The sequence below is a fragment of the Melopsittacus undulatus genome (genome assembly GCF_012275295.1).
Source record: "Melopsittacus undulatus isolate bMelUnd1 chromosome W unlocalized genomic scaffold, bMelUnd1.mat.Z SUPER_W_unloc_7, whole genome shotgun sequence".
NCBI lineage: Eukaryota > Metazoa > Chordata > Aves > Psittaciformes > Psittaculidae > Melopsittacus > Melopsittacus undulatus.
The window spans coordinates 264,215-289,331 of NW_022993949.1; the positions used below are offsets into that span (position 1 = coordinate 264,215).

Below are 25,117 nucleotides of genomic sequence, written 5' to 3' on the forward strand. Positions count from 1 at the left end.
TTCAGCCTGGAAACAACGCTGATAACACAGACGGTTTTAGTTGTTGGTAAGGAATGTTTACTCTGACCAAGGACTTTTTCAGCCTCATGCTCTGCCAGGGAGGAGCGGAAGCCGGGAGGAAGTAGAGACAGGACACCTGACCCAAACTAGCCAAAGAGGTATTCCATACCACAGCATGCCATGCCCAGTATATAAACTGGGAGCAGTTACCTGGAAGGGTTAGATCACTGCTTGGTTAGGGCTGGGTATCGGTCGGCAGGTGGTAAGCAGTTGTCTTCTTTTCCCTTATCATTATTATTACTGTTAGTAGCAGTAGTGGTTTTGTGTTATACCTTAGTTACTGGACTGTTCTTACCTCAACCCGTGGGAGTTACATTCTTTCCATTCTCCTCCCCATCCCTCCGCGAGCATGGGGAAGGGAAGAATTGGAGTGAGCGAGCGGCTGCATGGTTCTGGCTTGCTGGCTGGGCTTAAACCACAACAGTGGGACAAACACTTTGCACAAGTCCAGGTAGATGATGTAGATTGTGTAGCCCCACCATAGAAGGGTCACCTAGTGATACCATGTTGGCTGTCACCAAGCACCTCTTTGTTTTTTATGTGCTTTATCATGCTTTCCAGGAGAACATGATCCAAGATTTTGCCAGGCACAGAGGTGAGACTGACTGGTCTGTAATTCCCTGGGTCTTCCATTTTCCCCTTCTTGAAAATAAGGGTTATATTACCCTTTTTCCAGTTGTTGGGAACTCCACTGGACTGCCATGATTTTTCAAATATGATGGACAGTAGCTTAGTAACTTTATTCGCTATCTCCTTGAGGACCATGGACTTGTGTGCATTCAGGTTCCTAAGATGATCTCGAACCAGGTCCTCTCCTACAGTGGGCCTAAGGTCTTCATTCTCACAGTCCCTGTGTCTGCCTTCCAAGACTTGGGTGGTGTGGTCAGAGCATTTGCCAGTGAAGACTGAGGCAAAGAAATCATTGAGAACCTCAGCTTTCTCCAAATCCTGGGTAGCCATGTCACCAAATGTCAGGAGAATAAAACTCCTTAACAGCAACGTAGCTTTAAGAAGCAGGCACTTTTTTATTGCAGTGCTGGGTTCCAGGTGGAATTTCCACAAATCAAGCACACCCAATGCCGATTTCATTGTTATATATGTACACAAAAATTACAAGATAGTACACTCCTGGTTACAATGATTGGTTAATGATTTGTATACAATTATAATATCTGCAGTGTCACTCTCGTGTGACAGATGGGTCTTCACTTGGTCGAGGGTCTTCTCGATCTATGGGTGTACTTTTTAATATTATAATGAAAGCAGTTTACTTCAGGTCACCTTAAAAGTAACTTTTGTTGCCAAGTTGGCCCGCTAGATTTCTACCTTCCCAGGTTGTCACATATCTCATGTTATAAGCAGTAGAATCTAGGTGCTTCTGTTATGCTCTAGAGAATAAGGACTAAGGCTAGCATGTCACAGAGAATGGGGACTTCAAGCTACACAGCTCCCAATTTCTATGCTAACAGGCTTACTTCTTGAATCAAGATGTTCCTATAGATAAATGCTTCATAAACAAACACAAAATATAGAGAGATTTAGTAAAACTTAAAATAATCTGCAACAGCCAGAAAACTCACAGCACCTCACTGTTCACCCACCTTGGAAGGCAGAAGATAGTGTTCCTCCAAAGGACTTTTATGCAGAGGATCTCCAAGATTTCATCTTCCTTTACCTATTTGTGTATGTAAGTGATTTTCAGGATCCTATCACAGAATCCCAAGGGTTGGAAGGGACCTCAAAAGATCATCTAGTCCAACACCCTGCAAGAGCAGGGTAACCTAGAGTAGATCACACAGGAACTTGTACAGGCAGGCCTTGAATATATCCAACGTAGGAGACTCCACAACCACCCTGGGCAACCTGTTCCAGTGCTCTGTCACTCTTACAGTAAAGAAGTTCTTCCTGATGTTAACGTGGAACCTCCTATGCTCCAGTTTACACCCATTGCCCCTTGTCCTATCACTGGACATCACTGAAAAAAGCCTAGCTCCATCATCCTGACACCCACCCTTTGCATATTTGTAAACACAGATGAGGTCACCCCTCAGTCTCCTCTCCTCCAAGCTAAAGAGACCCAGCTCCCTCAGCTTCTCCTCATAAGGGAGGTGTTCCAATCCATCATCTTTGTGGCTCTGCGCTGGACTCTTTCAAGCAATTCCCTGTTCTTCTTGAACTCAGGGGCCCAGAACTGGATGCAATATTCCAGATGCGGCCTCACCAAGGCAGAGTAGAGGGGGAGGAGAACCTCTCTTGCCCTACCAACCACACCCTTTCTAATGCACCCTAGGATGCCATTTGCCTTTTTGGCCACAAGGGCACATTGCTGGCTCATGGTCATCCTCCTATCCACCAGGAACCCCAGGTCCCTTTCCCCTTCACTCCTTTCCAGCAGGTCAACCCCCAACCTGTACTGGTACATGGGGTTGTTCTTCCCCAGATGCAAGACTCTACACTTGCCCTTGTTGAATTTCATCAAGTTTCTCCCTGCCCTACTCTCCAGCCTGTCCGGGTCCCGCTGAATGGCAACACAGCCTTCTGGTGTGTCAGCCACTCCTCCCACTTTTGTGTCATCAGCGAACTTGCTGAGGGTACTCTCAGTTCCCTCATCCAGGTCGTTGATGAAAATATTAAACAGCACTGGTCCCAGCACCGATCCCTGAGGGACTCCACTGGTCACAGACCTCTAGCTAGATTCTGCCCCATTGACCACAACTGTCTGCCTTCTTCCTTTCAACCAGTTCTTGATCCACCTCACTACCTGATCGTCAAGCCCACACTTCCTTAGCTTATCTATGAGGATGCTGTGGGAGACAGTATCAAATGCCTTACTGAAATCAAGAAAAACGACATCTACTGCTCTACCATCATCCCTCCACCTAGTCACTTCCTCATAGAAGGCTATAAGGTTGGTCAAACATGACTTCCCCCTCATAAAACCATGTTGGCTGTTCTTAATAACCCCCTCATCCTTGATATGCCTAGAGATGGCGTCAGGAATAAGTTGTTCCATCACCTTTCCAGGGACAGAGGTAAGGCTGACCGGTCTATAATTACCCGGGTCCTCCTTCTTGCCCTTCTTATAGACTGGTGTGACATTTGCCATCTTCCAATCCTCAGGCACCTCTCCCGTTTCCCACGACTTACCAAAGATGATGGAGAGTGGCCTAGCAATGACCTCCGCCAGCTCCCTCAGCACCCATGGGTGGATTCCATCCGGACCCATTGATTTATAGATGTCCAGATTGCATAGCTGATCCCTAACCCAATCCTCATCTACCAAAGCAAACTCCTCCTTTGTCCTGACTCCTTCTGGGGCTACAGGAATCTGGGGCCCCCAGGGAGAGTCTGCAGGAGTAAAGACAGAGGCAAAGAAAGCATTCAGCACTTCTGCCTTCCTTATATCCTCTGTCTCCAGGGCACCCACCTCGTTCAGCAGTGGGCCTATATTGCCTCTTGTATTAGTTTGATTTGCTATGTATTTGAAGAAGCCCTTTCTATTGTCCTTAATCCGACTAGCAAGATTAAGTTCCAAGGAGGCCTTAGCTGTCCTAATTGCCTCCCTACACCCTCTAACAACCGTCCTATACTCCTCCCAGGTGGCCAGCCCCTCTTTCCATAATCCAGAGAGTCTCCTTTTCCACATGAGTTTGCCCAGCAGCTCCTTGTTTAACCATGCTGGTCTCCTAGATCCCTTACTTGATTTCCTACCCATTGGGATGCTCTGATCCTGAGCCTGGAAGAACTGGTCCTTGAATGCTGACCAACTATCTTGAGCCCCTTTACCACCTAGTACCCTTTCCCATGGGACTTCCCTTAGCAGTTGATTGAAGAGGCCAAAGTTGGCCCTTTGGAAATCCAGAATTGTGGCCTTGCTAGGTATTCTGTTCCTCCCACTCAGGATCCTAAACTCCACCATCTCATGGTCACTGCAGCCAAGGCTGCCATTGACCATCACCACTTCAACCAAACCCTCCTTGTTGGTGAGTACTAAATCTAGCAGCGCTCCTCTCCTAGTTGGTTTGTCCACCATTTGCATTAAGAAGTTACCATCAATGCACTGGAGGAACCTCCTAGACTTCTTCCCTGTGAAGAATGTACATATCATCCCTTCTTCGCATATCTGTAAGCAAGTGCTATGAGAGTCTGCTACTTTCCCAGGCAAAGTGTTTTACTTAAGGGAGAAGTGAAAAAGAAAACTAACTAGAGAAGCAGCTACCTCAACTGAGCTGAAAGAAAAAGTACTAACAAAATAACAGGATGAAGCAGAAGAAAAAGGTTTCATGCAGGAAAAACAAAGTGGGAAGAGCAGAGATGGCAAATAGGTCTTTTATTTCCTGACAAAAAGGTTTCATCTCTACCAATATCTAATTATTTTGAAACACACTAATAATTCCAACATCTCCTATAAAATAATACCACAAGGCTCTTTCTTTAGCTCACTTCAGAAAACTATTAGTCTGTTGGAACAGTTACACATACAGACAAGCTATGCAGTTTGCTACCTCATAATTTATATATATATTTTAGTTTAAAGAGTAATTATTAGCATGTACTTCATATATTCTGTAACCGAACAGCTAAAACCACAGAGAAGTTAAAGGTATATATTTCCTATAGTTGGAAATTAATAATTCCTCGGCCTGCCAATTCCCCTTGCTTAAAAAGCTCTCACTCAAGATGACCAAACAACAATTTTTACTTCTTTTTTTTAACAAGAGCTTAACAAGAAGTAGCTATCAGTACCAGTAGTAGTGTTACTATTAAAACAGAACAAAGGGATACATCAGGTCAGCTAATACACCTTTCTGTTTGTCTTCATAAAGCCAGGCAAGCAGGACAGTTCTTTATACATCACTAGTATATTGCTGCTATTTTGTTAATGTAGCAAATAGCATCACATAAATAATCTGCAACCTGCCAATCAGTGATAACACGTGCTATCTGTGCAGGAGCAAGACCAACATACTCCTGGCAGGCTAATGAGCAATTCTGATGGATAATGTGTTCTCTAAAGAAAGTCTCCGTCAGAAGACTCAGATGAGAGCTAAAAAACTCACAGCACAGCCCTTTGTTACCATGTCAAATCTGCATGTCAATCAGGTCACCCAGCATGAGTCAGGCAAGTCTGGCGTGGGGCTCAAACCAGGGCTTTCAGGTTGGGCAGAGAAGAGATTCAGAGCAGCCCTGCAGAGAAGAACTTGGGGGTGTTGGTCAATGAGAAAATGAACATGAGCTGGCTGCAGTGTGTGCTTACAGCCCAGAAAGCCAACCGTATCCTGGGCTGCATCAAAAGAAGCGTGACCAGGAGGTCAAAGGAGGTGATCCTGCCCCTCTGCTCTGCTCTCGTGAGACCTCACTTGGAGTATTGTGTGCAGTTCTGGTGTCCTCAACATCAAAAGTACATGGAATTGTTGGAACAAGTCCAGAGGAGGGCCACGAGGATGATCAGGGGACTGGAGCACCTCCCATATGAAGACAGGCTGAGAAAGTTGGGGCTGTTCAGCCTGGAGAAGGCTGCGTGGAGACCTCATAGCAGCCTTCCAGTATTTGAAGGGGGCCTATAGGGATGCTGGGAAGGGACTCTTCAGTAGGGACTGTCGTGATAGGACAAGGGGTAATGGGTTGAAACTTAAACAGTAGAGGTTTAGACTGGATCTAAGGAAGAAATTCTTTACTGTGAGGGTGGTGAGGTACTGGAATGGGTTGCCCAAGGCACTGTTCAAGGCTGGGTTGGACAGAACCTTGGGCTACATGGCTTGGTACATGGTGTCCCCGGCCATGACAGGGGGGTAGGAGCTAGATGATCTTAAGGTCCTTTCCAACCCTAACTATTCTATGATTCTATGCATGGGTAGCAGAAAAAACATGGGCCAGGAGCACTAGTATGCAACCTGCAAAATATCCTGGAGAGTCCCCAGCCTCCTTTTGCTCTGCTTATCACTCCAGGCTAGAAAGCTACAAATAGTAACTGTCAACAAAGGATGGTGACTAAGCAGATTAAAAATGTTTCCTGAGATCACCTCTATTAGCCCAGTGATAGAGACACATACTCAAGAGCATCAGTTGCAGGAACTGGAAGAATACTTCCTCCCCCCATGTAGGTGACTAGTCTCACCCTCCAAAGTATCTGGAAAGGACGGTCTCTGACTAGGCCTGGGGATCAAACCATGGTTTTTATCTTCTTTCCTCTGAAGCATCAGCTAGTATATCTGTCAGAAAACCAATATAAACCTAGAAAATATTTCACTGAAATACTTTCCATGAGTCTAAAAACCTTAAAATTCAGAGACACCAATACATGCTGAAAGATATCTGAAAAATTTCATGCAACGACCTTAGTTGCTGACTTCTGCTCAGATATAAGGACAAAAGAATCAGCACATTGGGGGGAAGGGATTTCTAATAGTTTGAGGGTTAAAACCTCACAACTGACCCAGCCCTAATATTCTACAGTGGGAACCCACCCTCGAACGGGACATCCCCAGCACAGCACACCTCCTCACACCATCTACATGTTGTGCATTAATACATTTGTCTGCAGTCTTGTGACAAAAGCAGGAAAGGGAGAGCAAGAGGCTGTGTAGAACCTTCAGAAACTCACTCAAGATTCATCCAACTCACTTACTGAAACCACCCACTAAAAATAATTTCAAAACGTGAAAATTAAGCAAGTGCACCCAGTCTACCAAAAAGTGAATAGAAGACTGTCGCAGCTTAAGCCCAGCTGGAAACTCAAAACCACGTAGCCGCAAGCTCACTCCCCCGCTTCTTCCCCTACACAGTCCTGGCGGGATGGGGAGAAGAACCAAAGAAATGTAAATCCCATGGGTTGAGAAAAAAACAGTCAAATGATCCAAAGCATGAAGTGGGGGAGTGAGTGAGTAGCTGCATGGTTCTGAGTTACCGGCCGTGCTTAAACCAGGGCTCGTGATCAAGGGGTGGACTTAACAATGGACACCATTGCCCAGGTTATTCACGAGTGTGAAATGTGCTGTAATTAAGCAAGGCAAGCAGTTAAAGCCTCTCTGGTATGGAGGACAATGGCTGAAGTAGAAATATGGGCAGGCCTGGCAGATTGACTATATCACACTCCCAACCAAGGCTTATCATGGTGGAAGCAACCACCCGATGGCTTGAACCACACACTGTTCCCCATGCCACTGCCCAAAGCACTATCCTAGGCCTTGAGAAACAAATCTTGTGGCAACATAGCAACACAAAAAGAACTGAGTCAGACAATGGGACTCATTTCCAGAACAACCGTAACAGACACTTGCAAACCTGAAAGTAATATTTCATGAATATGTGAGGTTTGTTTTCAGGTTCTTCCCTATGACCCCAAAGGCTGGTAACTCTGGCTCTTAGATTTTTGTGTTGCTTTTTGTTTTCTCCCCCCTTTTCCCCATAGAAGACTTTCTTTGCATCAGAACTTCAGCCTCCACAGAAAACATTCAACTTCCAAATGTCCAATGAAAGCTGCGAGGCTTTATGGCTGTACAGTACAATAGGAGCTTTCTCTATAGTTGTTCTGTTTTCTTTTTCCATCAACCCCTACTTTTGTAGTCTTTCAAAATCAGTCTAGCATCTTGTGTTACTCTAGTATGTATCTAGCACTATCCATTTACAGCAAATTGATTATTCTTCCTAAGCCACTCTGGATGTGTTACAGGTTTTTGTTAATCTTCATGTGCTAATGCTATCATGCTTTCTGATTCCTGTTTAAATTTTGTGTGTTTGGTTTTTCCCTGTGTGTTAGCTTTCCTTGCTTGTAATTGTGTTGATTGTGGTGGAGAGCATAATGCAACTCAGATATCACTGAAACTGCTGTTTGCTAATGCCTCAGGCTTTTCTGATGCACAGGAGCTAGTGGGATAGATGCTTTAGTTCTGCTCTGCAATGTAATGGTGCTGCATTTCTGGTGCCCAGACTGCATAAGCTCAAAGAGCATACAGAAAGTTTGGTACAACTCTTACTCCAGTCTTCCAACTCATATTTTTGCTAATTGTGTTATTTTAGAAACTTTTGTTTCCTCAAAGCATCAGGATGTTTTTACTTGACAAAATTCATATTTTTGTTACCTACTTGTCATGTCCAGGAAACTGGTACAGAATCTTTACAGTGTCTCATAATAAGTTTCTTTGTCTAGTCTCATTTCTACCCTCTAACTAGAAACTTCTCCTCCTTGAGAAGTGGGAGAAGAAATATCTAAGAGCTGCTGATGAAAAATGCTTGTTGATAGGATGTATACTATTTATGACTCTTGTTCTTTTCTTTATCAGTGATTCTGATAGTGGTGTCAGTCTGTACAACAAGTGGTGCCTGGAACTGGTTAATAGACCCAGAGACACAAAAGGTAAAGATCAGGCTAATCTCAAATGTAGTGTGTGGCAGTCAAGTGGTATAGTATTGAAAACTGAAAGGCTAAATATGGTTCTCCTCTGAAACTGGGAGATAATTTTCAGTTAGGCTCTTGAGCTGTCTAGAATTTTTCTGGAATATGTCCTGGGACAATAATGCCTACCAATATGTGTACCTTGAATGCATATCTAAAGAACAGTTCACAAGTACTCAAATGGTTAGGAGCAGTATATATATGTATATATATATATATTTTAATTATTTTAAATATTTTTAAGTGAAAGTATGCAGTGGGACTAATATGATTTCTTTCCTAGGTGTCATTTTTCATATCATTTTGGAATCACACACTTTTTACAATTAGGTGTATTACCCTAATAAGCTTGTTCTTTGCTGGAATACACAGAATAGTGGTGGCACCATCAATGTATCCTTCGATTGTGTTTGTCGGATTAAGGGTGTTGCAGTTACTACAATTATTGATGCCTATGCTAATACTGCTTTTTTTTGGTTTTTACTTGTTTTGTGTACCAGTGTTAGCTCCTTCCCTTGACACAGTCCACACAGTACAGCAGCCCGAGGTCAAACTGTTTTGGCAGGATATAACATGTCCCGTGATGATGTAAATATGAGTAATTGCCTAAATTTTGGTGGGGTTTTTTGTGGCTTGCTTTGTTTTGGGGTTTTTTTTGTGTTTTTGTTTTTGTTTTTTTTTTCTGAACAGCACTTGCCACAAAGGCATGTAGTGATAGGACAGGGGGAAAAGACTTTAAGACGAAAGGGTGGCAGACTCAGATATTAGGAAGAAATTCTTCCCTGTGAGGGTGCTGAGGCGCTGGCACAGGGTGCCCAGAGAAGCTGTGGCTGCCCCATCCCTGGCAGTGCTCAAGGCCAGGTTGGACACAGGGGCTTGGAGCAGCTGCTCCAGTGGAAGGGGTCCCTGCCCATGGCAGGGGGTTGGAACTGTGAATGAGCTTTAAGGTCCCTTCCAACCTAAACCATTCTATAAATACACCTTAATGAATTTTGGGTGTCTGTAAAACTGGAATGTAGAATACTTAGTATTGTTCTGTGTGTCATTCTAAACTTAGCCTGTAAAATGGAAGTTGGGCTCAACTTTCAGTGTCTAAACTTATCCCCCTCCCCTTCTTGCAGACTGAAAAATTAATTTTGAAACCCAGGCCTCATGTTCAATAAGGGCTGTCTTCCTTCAGTTTGTTGGGGTTTTTTCCACTGCCATGGAAACCAAAAGTGACCTTTTTAAGGTAGTGTGACAGCAAAAAAACAAACAGGACTGGTTGTCACTGTCTGGGAGTGAAAGCTTTAAGTAGTTGACAGTGAAAGTGTGCAATATTACTTCTTGAATATTTATCCAAGTTATTTGTTATCATATCAGTGCTTTTGCTACTTCTGATTACCTCTTTTTTTCAGTATTAGTGTTACTTTACTTGAGCTAGAAGAGAACATACAGGTGAATTATGTTAATCCGTTATGAAGTTGAACTTGAAAAAAAAAATCAAACCTTTGCATTATGTCTTTATAAGCTATTATAAGTAAGATGGATGCCAATGTTCAAGAAAAGAAGTAATACTTGCTATATGGATTTTTTTCATTCTCATGAACAGTACTGAAAGAAACTTTTACCATTCCCATGATATTTTATTAGCACACTTGCTCATTACAGCTGTCCTTGTCTCCTGATCATTCTTTTCAAAATTGGTTAAAAGCTTGCAGAAAGACTGGGAGAAAACTGGTCTTGCTTTTTAAGAACTGCAACTACATCAAGGATCACATTTGTCAGACTGTGTATATAGTGCACCAGCCACTTCCATTGTGGGAATACATAGCTCCTGGTACCATCTGGTTCACAACACTGCCCTTTCGAGATTTTAATATTAAAAAAAAAAATGCCTTAAATATGCTTGTATCTTGCCAACTAAGGTTGTACTGTATCTGAAGTCCACATGACCATTCCAAGTGGATTTTTATGTTATGATAATCCAAATATAAAATTGGTATTGAAAATTTATAACTTAAGAATTTGGTAAAGAAAATACTGCCACAATAAAATAACATTTTTTTTATTCAGTGTTATAAGCAAGATGTAGGTGTTGTGCATAAAGTATAACTTAAAAACAGCTAAACTGTAGAGTTTTAAGAGTTGTTCAAGGTGCTTTTGTAATAGAATCAAGCTCTTTTAATTGACTAAAACTGCAAAGCTGTTGCAACTTCAGTAACTCCTGCTACAAGGAAGACTGTCTGCAAGGTTACTGGATGCAACTTTGTCAGTTGAGACATTCAGAATTATCTCCTGTAATTTTTCCTGTAAGTCTTCTGCCCATTATTTTTATCTGCTGTATATTTTGTAGGTCAATACATATAAAATCTTGTATAAATAGCTGTTCTCTTCTGTACTGTGCAAAACCAGATCTTGAATGCAGAAGAGCTTGAGGAGTTTACAAGCTTCACCTATAACTTACAAACTTGTGGCTTCAGCCCAGCTGGTAACCCAGAACCACACAGCCACTCGCTCACTTAACCCACCCCCACCTTCACTGCAGGACCTGTTGAGGACAGGGCTCCCTAGGGCCCTCAGGAATTTTTCCCAGAGGGACCCCTCAACTCATTCAGATCACTGAGGGAGCAAAGACCATCTCAAACAATACTGTTATGTAATATTTATGGTATACATCCTAAAGGTTTTCTCAAAAACTGTCTTTAGTCCAACATCTTCATCCCCTAGCAAACTTGTTTCTCTCTCCAACCCCTCCAAAAGTAATTTCTTACTCCAGGTGGCTGTGGGGAAATATTCCATTTCACTTCCATGAACCCAAGATGAGCAACTTCAAGAGCCACACAAGTTGTCACAAGGGCACTCCCAGAACTGTGCTGTGGCAGGACACAGAAAGAGACTGACAGCAACAGTGGATCTTACCAGACCCATACAAGAAAAGGATTTGCACATGAATCTCACCCCTTGCTGCAGGTACACATACCTGCCCTGTTCCCACTTCACTCAACAGTGCACCGGAAGCAATATCACACCAACCGAGGCCCCCTGATTCCCATCCATAAGCTGATCCATAGACTGGAGAGGCAGGGAGTGATCAGCAGGACCCACTCACCCTTTAATAGCCCCATATGGCCAGTGCAAGAGTCTAATGGAGAGTGGAGACTAGCAATAGACTATCATGGCCTGAATGAAGTCACACCACCATTGAGTGCTGCCGTACCGGACATGCGAGAACTTCAGTATGAACTGGAGTCAAAGGCAGCCAAGTGGGATGGCACAACTGATATTGCTAGACTGTGCAGAACCTGGTGGTGAAGGAACACCATGGAGATGCCCATGTACCCAAGAGTCAGGCCACTGAGGAACATCAGAACAACCAACAGGTGGATGAAGCTGCTAAGATTGAAGTGGCTCAGATGGACTTGGATTGGCAACTTAAAGGTGAATTATTTTTGGCCCAGTGGGCCCATGACAGTTCAGACCATCAGGGCAGAAATGCAAAATACAGATGGGCTTGTGATTGAGGGGTGGACTTAACAATGGACACTATCGCCCAGGTTATTTATGAGTGTGAGACATGTGCTGCAATAAAGCAAGCCAAACGGTTAAAGCCTCTTTGGTATGGAGGATGATGGCTGAAGTACAAATATGGGGAGGCCTGGCAAATTGACTATATCACACTCCCACCAACCCGCCAAGGCAAGCGTCATGTGCTTAGCATGGTGGAAGCAAACACAGGATGGCTGGAAACATATGCTGTGCCCCACACCACTGCCCGGAACACTATCCTGGGCCTTGAGAAACAGACTTTGTGGCGACATGGCACCCCAGAGAGAATTGAGTCAGACAATGGGACTCATTTTCGGAACAACCTTATAGGCACTTGGGCCAAAGAACATGGCATTGAGTGGGTATATCACATCCCCTACCATGCACCAGCCTCTGGGAAAATTGAACGGTACAATGGGCTGTTAAAAACTACCCTGAGAGCAATGGGTGGGGGAACTTTCAAGCATTGGGATACACATTTAGCAAAGGCCACCTGATTGGTCAACACCAGAGGATCTGCTAACAGGGCTGGCCCAGCCCAGTCAGAACTTTTACATATTGTAGAGGGGGACAAGGTGCCTGTAGTGCACATGAGAAATTTGCTAGGGAAGACAGTCTGGGTTACTCCTGTTTCAGGTCAAGGCAAACCCACTCGTGGGATTGCTTTTGCTCAGGGACCCGGATGTACTTGGTGGGTAACACAGTGTCCTGGGTTCAGCTGTAGCAATCATTTTTCTCCTTAGTAGCTGGTGCAGTGCTGTGGTTTCAACCATAGTCTGAGAACAACGCTGATAGCAAGAGCTAAAAATATCAGTGTGTTAACTAATGTTTACCCCAATCTAGGACTTTTCAGTCTTAGGCTCTTCTAGGGAGGAGGGGCATAAGAAGCCAGGAGGGAGCAGATTCAGGACACCTGACCCAATCTAGCCAAAGGGGCATTCTATACCACAGCACTTCATGCCCAGTACATAAACTGGAGAGAGTTACCTGGAAGGCCCAGATCACTGCATCAGTCAGTGGGTGGTGAGCGACTGTGTTGTGCATCACTTGTATTTATTCCATCCCCCCCCTTTCAACTTTTAGTTTCATGTTCTCTCCCCTCGTTATTTCCCTTATTATCATTATTGACAGTAGTAATACTTTTGTATTATACCTTAGTTACTGGACTATTCTTATCTCAACCTGTGGGATTTACTTTCTTTTCATTTTCCTCCCCATCCCTCTGGGAGCAGAGGGGACAAAGCAGGGTAGTGAGCGAGTGAGCGGCTGCACTGTCCTGAGTCACCGGCTGGGCTTAAACCACGACATAATCCGTAACACTCTATATAATCATGTGTGCCTAGTTTCTCTGTTAGGTCTCGGAAAAAACACACCCCATCCTATTTCCTAGGCTATGCACTCTTTTAACAGCAGCAGATTATTATTCATTTAAATTATAACTCCTATTATGCATTTGTTGTACATATAGCACAAAGCTTCAGAACTGTGCCTGGCAGCAGCTGCCAAGAGCAGGAGGACCTGCACTTCTGATAGCGTGCTGTCTGCTGTCCTCCTCAGCTCAGCCACCTCACCCAGCCCCGCAGCATGCACGTGAGCAGCAATAGCATCAGACCCCTCACCGACACCACCACCGCAATACATGTACTGCATGCGGTACAATAACCGCAAAGAGAGCAACGGAACACCCTTGCTCGGGCAGCAAGACGTGATACCGGGCGATGAGCGTCTAACAGCCCCACGTACACACGCAATGGCAACAGGAAAGCCGACAGATAGGCTTGCCCACACCATCAGCACGCACCTGGGCATCCGCTACCCCCTCCACGAGGGGTCACCACCCGGCCGGGCTCGGGGGCTGCACGAGAGGCTACCCCACCGACAGGCATCACCGGGGACAGTTGACGCAGCGCACGGACGGGCCGGGCAGCGGCCCGGCACACGTGGCGCCTGCCTGCCCCCGCCAGCGGCGAGCGGCGTCCTAAGGGCCCGATCCAAATACCCCGCAACACGCGCCGTTCCTGTGGCCACTCCCCACCGCCGCGGCCCAGCGGCCATCCCGTGTTGGGAGGGCCTCACCTTGCACCTCTTCAAGAAGCCAGGCCAGGTCCAAGCCCGGCGCTGGCAGCTGCCTGGCACCCCCTCGCCTGCCTGGCGCTGCGGCCGCTCACCCCATGACTCCTTGGCTGTAGTTCCTCTTCTTCCAAGGGGTGCCGATGTAGAGCGACTCGGCGAGGCCGGCCTGGGCCCGGGCGGCTGGCTCATTTCCTAGGGCGAAGGCCCTACCCTGCCCAGGAGGCCTCAGCAGGAGGCTGTAGTTAAGGCCGAAGGTGCTGGCCTTGTTGTCGCGCTTCCTCTTGTTGCTGGCGGCAGTGGCGACAGACGGCTCGACCTGTGGGGGCCGGGCCCAGGCAGCAACCCCCAAGGGTGACGAGGTCTGGTGGCAGCTGCGGTTCTGCTGGGTGTTGGCGCTCTCGAGCGGCAGGAAGTCGGCCTGGGGATCAGCGCGGTACATGTTGGGCGGAGAGACTGGGCCGGCCCCAGCGGGGGCGCTCTGCTGCTGCTGCTCCTGATGGAAGTAGAGATTGCGGACCCCCTGCGTAGTTTCCCAGATCTGCATCCACAGGCGGTTCGAGGGACCAAGCTGCTCTGGCTGGAACCAGGCTATGCGGGGATCCATCAAACGGGGTCCCACCCCGGCTACCTTCACTTCCCGTCAGCCGCCAACACTGAGACCCTGTCACAGAGTCCCACCGCTAATGGCGGCTCTTATGGAAGGGCAGCTCCGAGCGTGCCTGCTCGCTGCGTTCGCTCCACAGCCCCCGCCCCTCCTGGCGAGCGCGGCGAGGCGGGGCCCGGCTGAGCCGTCGGCATACGGGCCGCGCGTAGGCAAGGGGGCGGTGACTGGGCCCGGGCGGAGTCCCAGCTCTGCCCCGGCTCGGCACCTGCCGGACGCGGCTGGGTGGCTCTCCGGACACAGTGGCGGCATTTCTTCCGACGGAATCGTCCTAGTTTGATAGATGGACCATCCGATAGATAAAGAACTGGCTGGCTGTAGGCAGAGAGTTGTGTTTAACGGTTCAATGTTCAACTGGAGACGGGTAATGAGTGCTATCCCTCATGGGTCGCTGTTCAACATTTTTGTCTGCAACATGGACAATGGGATTGAGTGTGCCTTCAGCAAGTTTGCTGATGACACCAAGCTGTGTGGTTCTGTTGATACGCTGGAGGGAAGGAATGCCATTCAGAGGGACCTTGACACACTTGTGAGGTAGGCTGATGCCAACCTCATGAAGTTTAACCATGCCAAGTGCAAGGTCCTACACCTGGGTTGGAGCAATCCCAGACACAGCTACAGGTTGGGCAGAGCAGAGATCCAGAGCAGCCCAACGAGAAGGATTTGGGGGTGTTGGTCAATGAGAAAATGAACATGAGCCGGCTGCAGTGTGTGCTCACAGCCCAGAAACCAACTGTATCCTGGGCTGCATCAAAAGGAGCGTGACCAGCAGGTCAAAGGAGGTGATCCTGCCCCTCTGCTCTGCTCTCGTGAGACCTCACTTGGAGTATTGTGTGCAGTTCTGGTGTCCTCAACATAAAAAGGACATGGTACTGTTAGAACAAGTCCAGAGGAGGGTCACGAGGATGGTCAGGGGACTGGAGCACCTCCCATATGAAGACAGGCTGAGAAAGTTGGGGCTGTTCAGCCTGGAGAAGAGAAGGCTGCGTGGAGACCTCATAGCAGCCTTCCAGTATCTGAAGGGGGCCTACAGGGATGCTGGGGAGGGACTATTCATTAGGGACTGTAGTGACAGGACAAGGGATTGGATATAAGAAGTTCTTTACTGTTACGGTGGTGAGGCCCTAGAACAGGTTGCCCAAAGAAGTGGTAAATGCTCCATCCCTGATAGTGTTCAAGGCCAGGCTGAACACAGCCTTGGGTGACATGGTCTAGGGTGAGGCAGGGGGGGGTTGAGATGAAGAAAGAACTCTTTATAAGATTAAAGATAGCCCATTGTAAATAGAATGTAACTAAGAGACTTGGACCCCAGGTGAACTTTCTAACAGTGATAAGGAAGATGGCTTTTCAGTTAATTTTTCAGGAGACCAGTTAGAACCAACTGGCAAACAGACAACAAGACTGTCCAGCTCCAAAGTTCACCCAAAGGACAAAATGAAGAAGATGATGAAGAAACAATTACCAGGGGTCCCAAAGAGCACTACCACATTACTGTGCACATGCAGGAAGAATTTTCTAGAAGTATGACATAATGTATCTGTAGCCTTATGAATATGCATATAATGTAATGAATGTGTATGTTTAGTGACAATATAATCACAGCCTGCTTGGTGCTTGAGTGAGACACACTAGGAGCAGTTATCCCCCGTATCTCCCAGCACCACAATAAAAAATACCTGCTTGTCAACTTAAACTTTCTTGTCGAGTTCTTGGAGCTGTTTTCTCTGAATCAATTTGGCACCCCAGATGGGACCCTCTCTGCTCGGCTGCAGGACCCGCTAAGGACAGGGCTCCCTAGGGCCCTCGGGAGTTTTTCCCGGAGGGACCCCTCAACTCCTTCAGATCACTGTGGGACCAGACAAGGACCATCTTCATAAAAGGTATTCTTTATGAATTAAGTTATTTGGGTGTAATGGTATTAAAGAGCTCTTCTGGGAAGTTAGCTGTGGTGGGGGTACTCTACGTTACAGTACACTATGAGCTACACTGGGTTAGCTGTGGTGGGGGTGCTCTGTCATAGAGTGCCCTATGAGCTAACTCTACTGTGGTGGGGGAATTATGTAACAGAGTACCACTGTATAAACTAGGGGGAGTTACCCAGAAGGCCCAGATCACTGAACAGGTCAGGCTGGGTATCGGTTGGCAGATGGTGAGCAATAGTATTCTCTCACCTTGTTATTTCCCTTATCATTATTATTGGTGGCAGTAGTAGTGGTTTTGTGTTATACCTTAGTACTGGACTGTTCTTATCTCAACCCATGGAAGTTATATTCTTTCGATTCTCCTCCCAATCCCTCCGAGAGAGGGGGTAGGACGAAGTGGGGGAGTGAACAAGCGGCTGCGTGGTTCTGAGTTACCAGCTGGGCTTAAACCACAGCATACAGAATACTTGATATATGTTAATAAACTGATATCAGAAAAAAATGTCCACCAGTGACCACAGCAAGTTAAAACCAAAAACGTAACTTCAGAAGGGACTCCCACCAAATTAGCTGCTCTCCTTGTTGTGGTTTAAACCCAGTCATCCAACACAGTTGCTACTACACCACCCTCTTTCTTCCCGCCCCGCACGCCCCCCTGTCCCAGACAGATGGGGAGGAGAATCAAAAGAATGTAACTCCCATGGGCTGATATAAGAACAGTCCAGTAACTAAGGTATAACACAAAACCACTGCTGCTACCACCAATAATAATAATGATAAGAGAAATAACAAGGGAAGAGAATACGATACCATCTGCCGACACGAGCCTGACCAAGAAGAGAGTGCCCTTCTAGGTAACTCCCAGTTACATCCCTGGGCATGACGTGCTATGGTATGGAATACCTCTTTGGCTAGTTTGAGTCAAGTGTCCAGCCTCTATTTCCCCCTGGCCTCCCCTCCTCCCTGGCAGAGCATGAGACTCAGAAAGTCCTCGGTCAGGCTAAACATTTGAGCAGTAACTAAAAACAGAGGTGCTATCAGCACCGTTCCCAGGCTGAAAGTCAAAACACAGCCCTGCACCAGCTACTAAGAAGAAGAAAAATTGACTGACGCTGATAAACCCAGGACAGTATCCACCCCTTATTCCATACTATTCACATCATACTCAGATCCCACATTTTCAATATACCATTGCTCTAACATATATAAATCCACATAAACACAGAGAGAGAAGAACATAGAATCATAGAATAGAATCAGAATAGTTAGGATTGGAAAGGATCTCAAGCTCATCCAGTTCCACACCCCCTGCCATGGGCAGGGACACCTCACACTAAACCATATCACCCAAGGCTTCATCCAACCTGGCCTTGAACACTGCCAGGGATGGAGCATTCACTACCTCCCTGGGCAACCAGTACCTCACCACCCAAACAGTAAAGAATTTCTTCCTTATATCCAATCTAAACCTCTGCTATTTAAGTTTCAACCCGTTACCCCTTGTCCTATCACTACAGTCCCTAATGAATAGTCCCTCCCCAGCATCCCTGTAGGCCCCCTTCAGATACTGGAAGGCTGCTATGAGGTCTCCACGCAGCCTTCTCTTCTCCAGGCTGAACAGCCCCAACTTTCTCAGCCTGTCTTCATATGGGAGGTGCTCCAGTCCCCTGACCATCCTCGTGACCCTCCTCTGGACTTGTTCTAACAGTACCATGTCCTTTTTATGTTGAGGACACCAGAACTGCACACAGTTCTCCAAGTGAGGTCTCACGAGAGCAGAGCAGAGGGGCAGGATCACATCCTTTGACCTGCTGGGCACGCTCCTTTTGATGCAGCCCAGAATATGGTTGGCTCCCTGGGCTGTAAGTGCACACTGCAGCCAGCTCATGTTCATTTTCTCATTGACTAACACCCCCACGTCCTTCTCCACAGGGCTGCTCTGAATCACTTCTCTGCCCAACCTGCAGCTGTGCCTGGGATTGCTCTGACCCAGGTGTAGGACCTTGCACTTGTCATGGTTAAACTTCATGAGGTTGGCATCAGCCCACCTCACAAGTGTGTCAAGGTCCCTCTGAATGGCATTCCTTCCCTCTAGCGTATCAACAGAACCACACAGCTTGGTGTCATCGGCAAACTTGCTGAGGGCGCACGTAATCCCATTGTCATTTTCACTGACAAAGATGTTGAACCAGACCGGTCCCAACAGCGATCCCTGAGGGACACCACTCGTTACTGGTCTCCAGCCGGATATTGAGCCTTTGTTCACAAATCTTTGAGTGCGACCATCCAGCCAGTTCTTTATCCACCGAGTGGTCCACCTATCAAATTGATGACACTCCAATTTAGAGACAAGGATGTCATGTGGGACAGTGTTGAAGGCTTTGCACAAGTCCAAGTAGATGACATCAGCTGCTCCACCCCTATCCATCACTTTTGTAGCCCCATCATAGAAGGCCACCAAAAAGGTCAGGCAGGATTTCCCCCTAGTAAAGCCATGCTGGCTGTCACCAAGCACCTTGTTTTTCATGTGCCCTAGCATGCCTTCCAGGAGAATCTGCTCCCAGATTTTGCCAGGCACAGAGGTGAGACTGACTGGTCTGTAATTCCCCGGGTCATCCATTTCCCCCTTCTTGAAAATGGGGGTTATATTTCCCTTTCTCCAGTCATCGGGAACTTCACCTGACTGCCATGATTTTTCAAATATGATGGCCAGTGGCTTTGCAACTTCATTCGCCAGCTCCTTCAGGACCCGCGGATGGATTTCATCAGGTCCCATGGACTTGTGTACGTTCAGGTTCTTAAGATGGTTTCGAACCAGATCCTCTCCTACAGTGGACCCAAGGTCTAGGTTTTCACAGTCCCTGCATCTGCCTTCCAAGACTCGGGTGCTGCGCTCAGAGCCTTTGCCAGTGAAGACCGAGGCAAAGAAGCCATTCAGAACCTCAGCCTTCTCCAAGTCCTTTGTAGCCAGTTCTCCCGAAAGCTTCCTGAGGGGGCCTACATTGTCCTTAGTCTGTTTTTTAGCCGCTGCATACCTATAAAATCCCTTCCTGTTATCTTTAACATCCCTTGCCAAGTTTAGCTCCAATTGGGCCTTAGTTTTCCTAACCCGGTCCCTAACTTCCCGGACAACATCCCTGTATTCATCCCAGGCCACCTGTCCTTGCTTCCACCTTTTATAAGCCTCTTTTTTTCCTGTGAATTTTTCTAATCAGCTCCTTATCCATCCAAGGGGGTCTCCTGGCCCTCCTGCTGCACTTCCTTCTAGTCGGGATGCAACACTCCTGAGATTGTAGCAGGTGATCCTTGAATATTAACCAAGAGTCTTGGCCCCCCTGCCCTCTAGGGCTATATCCCATGGAACCTTGCTAAGCAGGTTCCTGAAGAGGCCAAAGTCTGCTCTCTTGAAGTCCAGGGATGTGAGTTTGTTGCACGCTCTTCTCACTGTCCTGAGGACCTCGAATTCAACCATCTCGTGATCACTGCATCCAAGACTTCCCTGGAGAGTCACATTTCCAACGAGCCCTTCCCTGTTGGTGAGCACGTGGTCAAGCAGGGCACCTCACATCATTTCTTAGTACATGGACCAATCCCTATAATGCTGCTGAGTCCATTTGGTCCATGATATCAGGTTCCATCTCTTGTAAGTCTTTCAGGGCAGGAAAGGCTGTGTGCAGTGCTGGATCGTTGCCTGCTGATGCTTGTCTGGTTCTGTCAAAGTTCATTCTCTGTTGGGATGATGGTCGGAGGAAGTCAGGGCCAGTCGCTGGTGACCTGAAGACATCTAGTTTATAGACTATAATATGTAATATTACATAGCAGGCAACAGCATACAATGAAGTTAATTGTCTGTTTTCCCCTAAAATCAAATCCCCTTGAAGTATACATCGGACTTCCCCATCTTCCTGCATTACCCACCAAGTATATCCGGATCCCTGAGCAAAAGCAATCCCACGAGTGGGTTTGCCTTGACCTGAAACAGGAATAACCCAGACTGTCTTCCCTAGCAAATTCCTCATGTGCACTACAGGCACCTTGTCCCCCTCTACAATATGTAAAAGTTCTGACTGGGCTGGGCCAGCCCTGTTGGCAGATCCTCTGGTGTTGACCAACCAGGTGGCCTTTGGTAAATGTGTATCCCAATGCTTGAAAGTTCCCCCACCCATTGCTCTCAGGGTAGTTTTTAACAGCCCATTGTACCGTTCAATTTTCCCAGAGGCTGGTGCATGGTAGGGGATGTGATATACCCACTCAATGCCGTGTTCTTTGGCCCAAGTGCCTAAAAGGTTGTTCCGAAAATGAGTCCCATTGTCTGACTCAATTCTCTCTGGGGTGCCATGTCCCCACAAAGTCTGTTTCTCAAGACCCAGGATAGTGTTCCGGGCAGTGGCGTGGGGCACAGCATATGTTTCCAGCCATCCTGTGTTTGCTTCCACCATGGTAAGTGCAAGGTGCTTGCCTTGGCGGGTTGGTGGGAGTGTGATATAGTCAATTTGCCAGGCCTCCCCATATTTGTACTTCAGCCATCGTCCTCCATACCAAAGAGGCTTTAACCGTTTGGCTTGCTTTATTGCAGCACATGTCTCACACTCATAAATAACCTGGGCGATAGTGTCCATTGTTAAGTCCACCCCTCGATCACGAGCCCATTTGTACGTTGCGTCTCTGCCTTGGTGGCCTGAGGAGTCATGGGCCCCCCAGGCTAAAAATAATTCCCCCTTATATTGCCAGTCTAAGTCCATCTGAGCCACTTCAATCTTAGCAGCTTTATCCACTTGTTGGTTATTGTGGTGTTCCTCAGTGTCCCGACTCTTAGGTATGTGGGCATCTACATGGCGTACCCTCACCACCAGCTTCTGCACCCGGGCAGCGATATCTTGCCATAATGCAGCAGTTCAGATGGGTTTACCTCTGCGTTGCCAGTTGCTCTGCTTCCATTGCTGCAACCACCCCCACAGGCCATTTGCCACCATCCATGAGTCAGTATAGAGATAAAGTATTGGCCACCTTTCTCGCTCAGCAATGTCCAGGGCCAGCTGGATGGCTTTCACCTCGGCAAACTGACTCGATTCACCCTCTCCTGCAGCAGTTTCAGCAACTTGTTGCTGAGGACTCCATACAGCTGCCTCCCATCTCCGATGCTTTCCCACAGTACAGCAGGACCCATCAGTGAACAAGGCATACTGCTTTTCACTTTCTGACAATTTATTATATGGTGGTGCCTCTTCGGCACACATCACCTCCTCCTCTGGTGACATTCCAAAATCTTTGCCCTCTGGCCAGTCCATGATGACTTCCAGAATGCCTGGACAACTGGGATTTCCTATCCGAGCTCGTTGTGTAATTAGTGCAGCCCATTTACTCCAAATAGCATCAGTTGCACGATGTGTAGAGGAGACCCTGCCTTTGAACATCCAGCCCAGCACTGGCAAGCGGGGTGCCAAGAGGAGCTGTGCTTCAGTCACTTCCGAAGCAGCTCGAACCCCTTCATAAGCTGCCAATGTCTCTTTCTCCGTTGGGGTATAGCTGGCCTCAGAGCCTTTGTATCCCCGACTCCAAATACCAAGGGGTCGACCTCGAGTCTCCCCTGGAGTTTTCTGCCAGAGGCTCCAGGTAGGACCATTCTCCCCAGCTGCGGTGTACAGTACTTTTTTCACATCTGGACCGGTCCGGACTGGTGCAAGGGCCATTGCATGAACTATCTCGCGTTTAATTTGCTCAAAGGCTTGTTGTTGCTCAGGACCCCATTTGAAATCATTCTTTTTCCGAGTCACATGATAGAGAGGGCTTACGATTGAACTGTAATTTGGGATGTGCGTTCTCCAGAACCCCACAGCACCCAAGAAAGCTTGTGTTTCTTTCTTATCAGTTGGTGGAGACATTGCTGTTATCTTATTGATCACTTCTGTAGGGATCTGTCTACGTCCATCTTGCCATTTTATTCCCAAAAATTGAATCTCCCGTGCAGGTCCCTTGACTTTACTCCGTTTTATGGCAAAACCAGCTTTCAGCAGGATTTGGATTATTTCCCTCCCTTTCTCAAGAACTTCTTCTGCTGTATCACCCACACAATAATGTCATCGATGTATTGCGGGTGTTCTGGAGCTTGCCTCTGTTCCAGTGCAGTCTGGATCAGTCCATGGCAGATGGTGGGGCTGTGTTTCCACCCCTGGGGCAGTCAGTTCCAAGTGAACTGGACACCCCTCCAAGTAAAAGCGAACTGTGGCCTGCACTCTGCTGACAAAGGAATTGAGAAAAATGCATTGGCAATAGCAATCATGGCATCCCACTTGGCTGCCTTTTACTCTAATTCATACTGAAGTTCTAGCATGACTGGCACAGCAGCACTCAAGGGTGGTGTGACTTCATTCAGGTCACGATAGTTTACTGTTAGTCTCCACTCTTTGTTAGACTCTCGCACTGCCCATATGGGGCTGTTAAAGGGTGAGCGGGTCCTGCCTCTCCAGTCTACGGATCAGATTATGGATGGGAATCAGGGAGTCTCTGTTGGTGCGATATTGCCGCCGGTGCACTGTTGTGGTCACGATTGGCACTTGTTGTTCTTCGACTTTCAGCAACCCCACAACAGAAGGATCCCATGAGAGACCAGGCAAGGTGGACAGCTGCTCAGTTTTCTCAGTCTCCAAAGCAGCAATACCAAAAGCCCACTGGTACCCTTTTGGGTCTTTGAAGTGCCCTCTCATGAGGCAGTCTATGCCAAAGATGCATGGAGCCTCTGGTACAGTCACAATGGGGTGCTTTTGCCTCTTACTTCCAGTCAGGCTGAGTTCAGCCTCCAGTACAGTCAACTCTTGGGACCCTCCTGTCACTCCAGAAATATAGACGGGTTCCACCCCTTGACAGTTCGATGGCATCAGGGTACACTGTGCACCAGTATCTACTAGAGCCTTATACTTCTGTGGGACTGATGTGCCAGGCCATCTGATCCACACAGTCCAGGAAATCTGATTGTCCCCTACCTCCACCTGGCTGGAGGCATGGCCCCTCTAATAGTCATCGTCATCACAACGTTGGACACTTAAGTCTTTTCGAAAGGGATTATTCTTCTTTATCACAGGAGCTGGAGTAAAATCACCTCTTCTACTCCATCTGGGAACCTGCTCACTGAAGCTGCAGCTCTCATGGGACAATCAGTCTTGGCCCTTGCTCCTCTCTTCAATTCACCCACACGTTCCTCCAAGGCTGAAGTAGGTTTTCCATCCCACTTCGTCATGTCTTCTCCGTGATCCCGCAGGTAAAACCATAGGGTGGCCCGTGGTGTGTACCTTCTATATTTTCTCTCTCTAACAGTAGGATGCCTTTTGTTAATAGCTGAGACATGTGTTGGTATGTGTGAGGAGCTGGATAAATCAGATAGATCATCCCTCAATTGTTTGAGATCCTGGGACAGTTTTTCCACAGCTGAGATGATGGAAGGGGTAAGATTGTCTTCTAACATTCGGAGTTTATGAACCATTTCATCCACTGTTAGTGGTACTATGTCATTCCAGGTTACCGTTGCCAGTGAATGGGCATATGATCACTGTGCATTCCGTGTGAGTTTTCACCACATGGGTAGTGTACATTCGACTTCATCTGGGTCTATGGGTACATCCCCATTATTCGGCTTGATGTGATAGATCATCTCTACGATAGCTGATTCCCTCAGAGACTGGATGCCTTTGTCTAAACTAGTCCACTTGGCCGAACGACTCATAACATCATCCTTGTATGGAAACCTTTATTTCACAGCTGCCAAAAGCCGCCTTCAAAGACTGAGGGACTTTTTCCCTCTTGCCATTGCTTTGTCAATTCCCCCTTCTCTAGCAAGTGATCCCAGCTGCTTGGCTTCTGTTCCTTCTAGTTCGTGACCATCGGCCCCATTGTCCCAGCATCAGAGCAACCAGGTGATGATGTGCTCCCCTGGTTGACGGGTAAAATCTTTTTGCATATTCCGTAGCTTGGTTGAAGTCTGAGGTCAAGAAGTCACCTCTTCTTCTTCTTCTCCTTCGTCATGTGATGATGACTTCTAATCAAATGCTGGACCCGGTGGTGAGTACATTGTTTCTTCATCTTGCTTCACCTTTCTTGCCTCTTTTTTGCTTTTTCTGTTGCATACAAGGGCAACCGATATTGGTACGAATTGGTCCTCTGGTTCAGCTGCAGTGATTATCACTGTGGTTTGAGTAGAGACTGTACTTGTCGCTGGGGGTGGTGTAGCTGCTCTGCTTGGAGCTGGGGTAGCTGTGCTCTCTGTTGCAGTCGAAGTTTGAGTAGCCACATTTTCAATTTTTAGACTGCACTGGGAACATAAGCCAGATCAGCTTCATGATCAATGATTCTATTATATTACAAGTCATTACCACAAAGTACAATGAGACAAGAACCTTAGCCCAAGGCTCTCAGCTGATAAACACTAACACAGCAAATACCAGCTCTAAGTAAGTTGCAATATGTTGAAACTGTGAGATAAAGTGT

At 47.0% G+C, this 25,117-nt stretch overlaps 1 protein-coding gene across 2 annotated transcripts in view; it reads right to left on the bottom strand.

The window, feature by feature from the left end:
* The window catches only part of LOC117438307 (terminal nucleotidyltransferase 4B-like), a 53,243-nt gene extending 38,502 nt beyond the window's left edge, over window positions 1–14,741 (bottom strand). For both annotated transcript variants that reach the window (XM_034073856.1, XM_034073855.1), the window contains exon 1: window positions 14,152–14,741. In XM_034073856.1, the coding sequence (XP_033929747.1) occupies window positions 14,152–14,660 (509 nt within the window). In that variant the 5' untranslated portion in view covers window positions 14,661–14,741. The remainder of the gene's footprint in view (window positions 1–14,151) is intronic.
* Window positions 14,742–25,117: the final 10,376 nt, after the last annotated feature.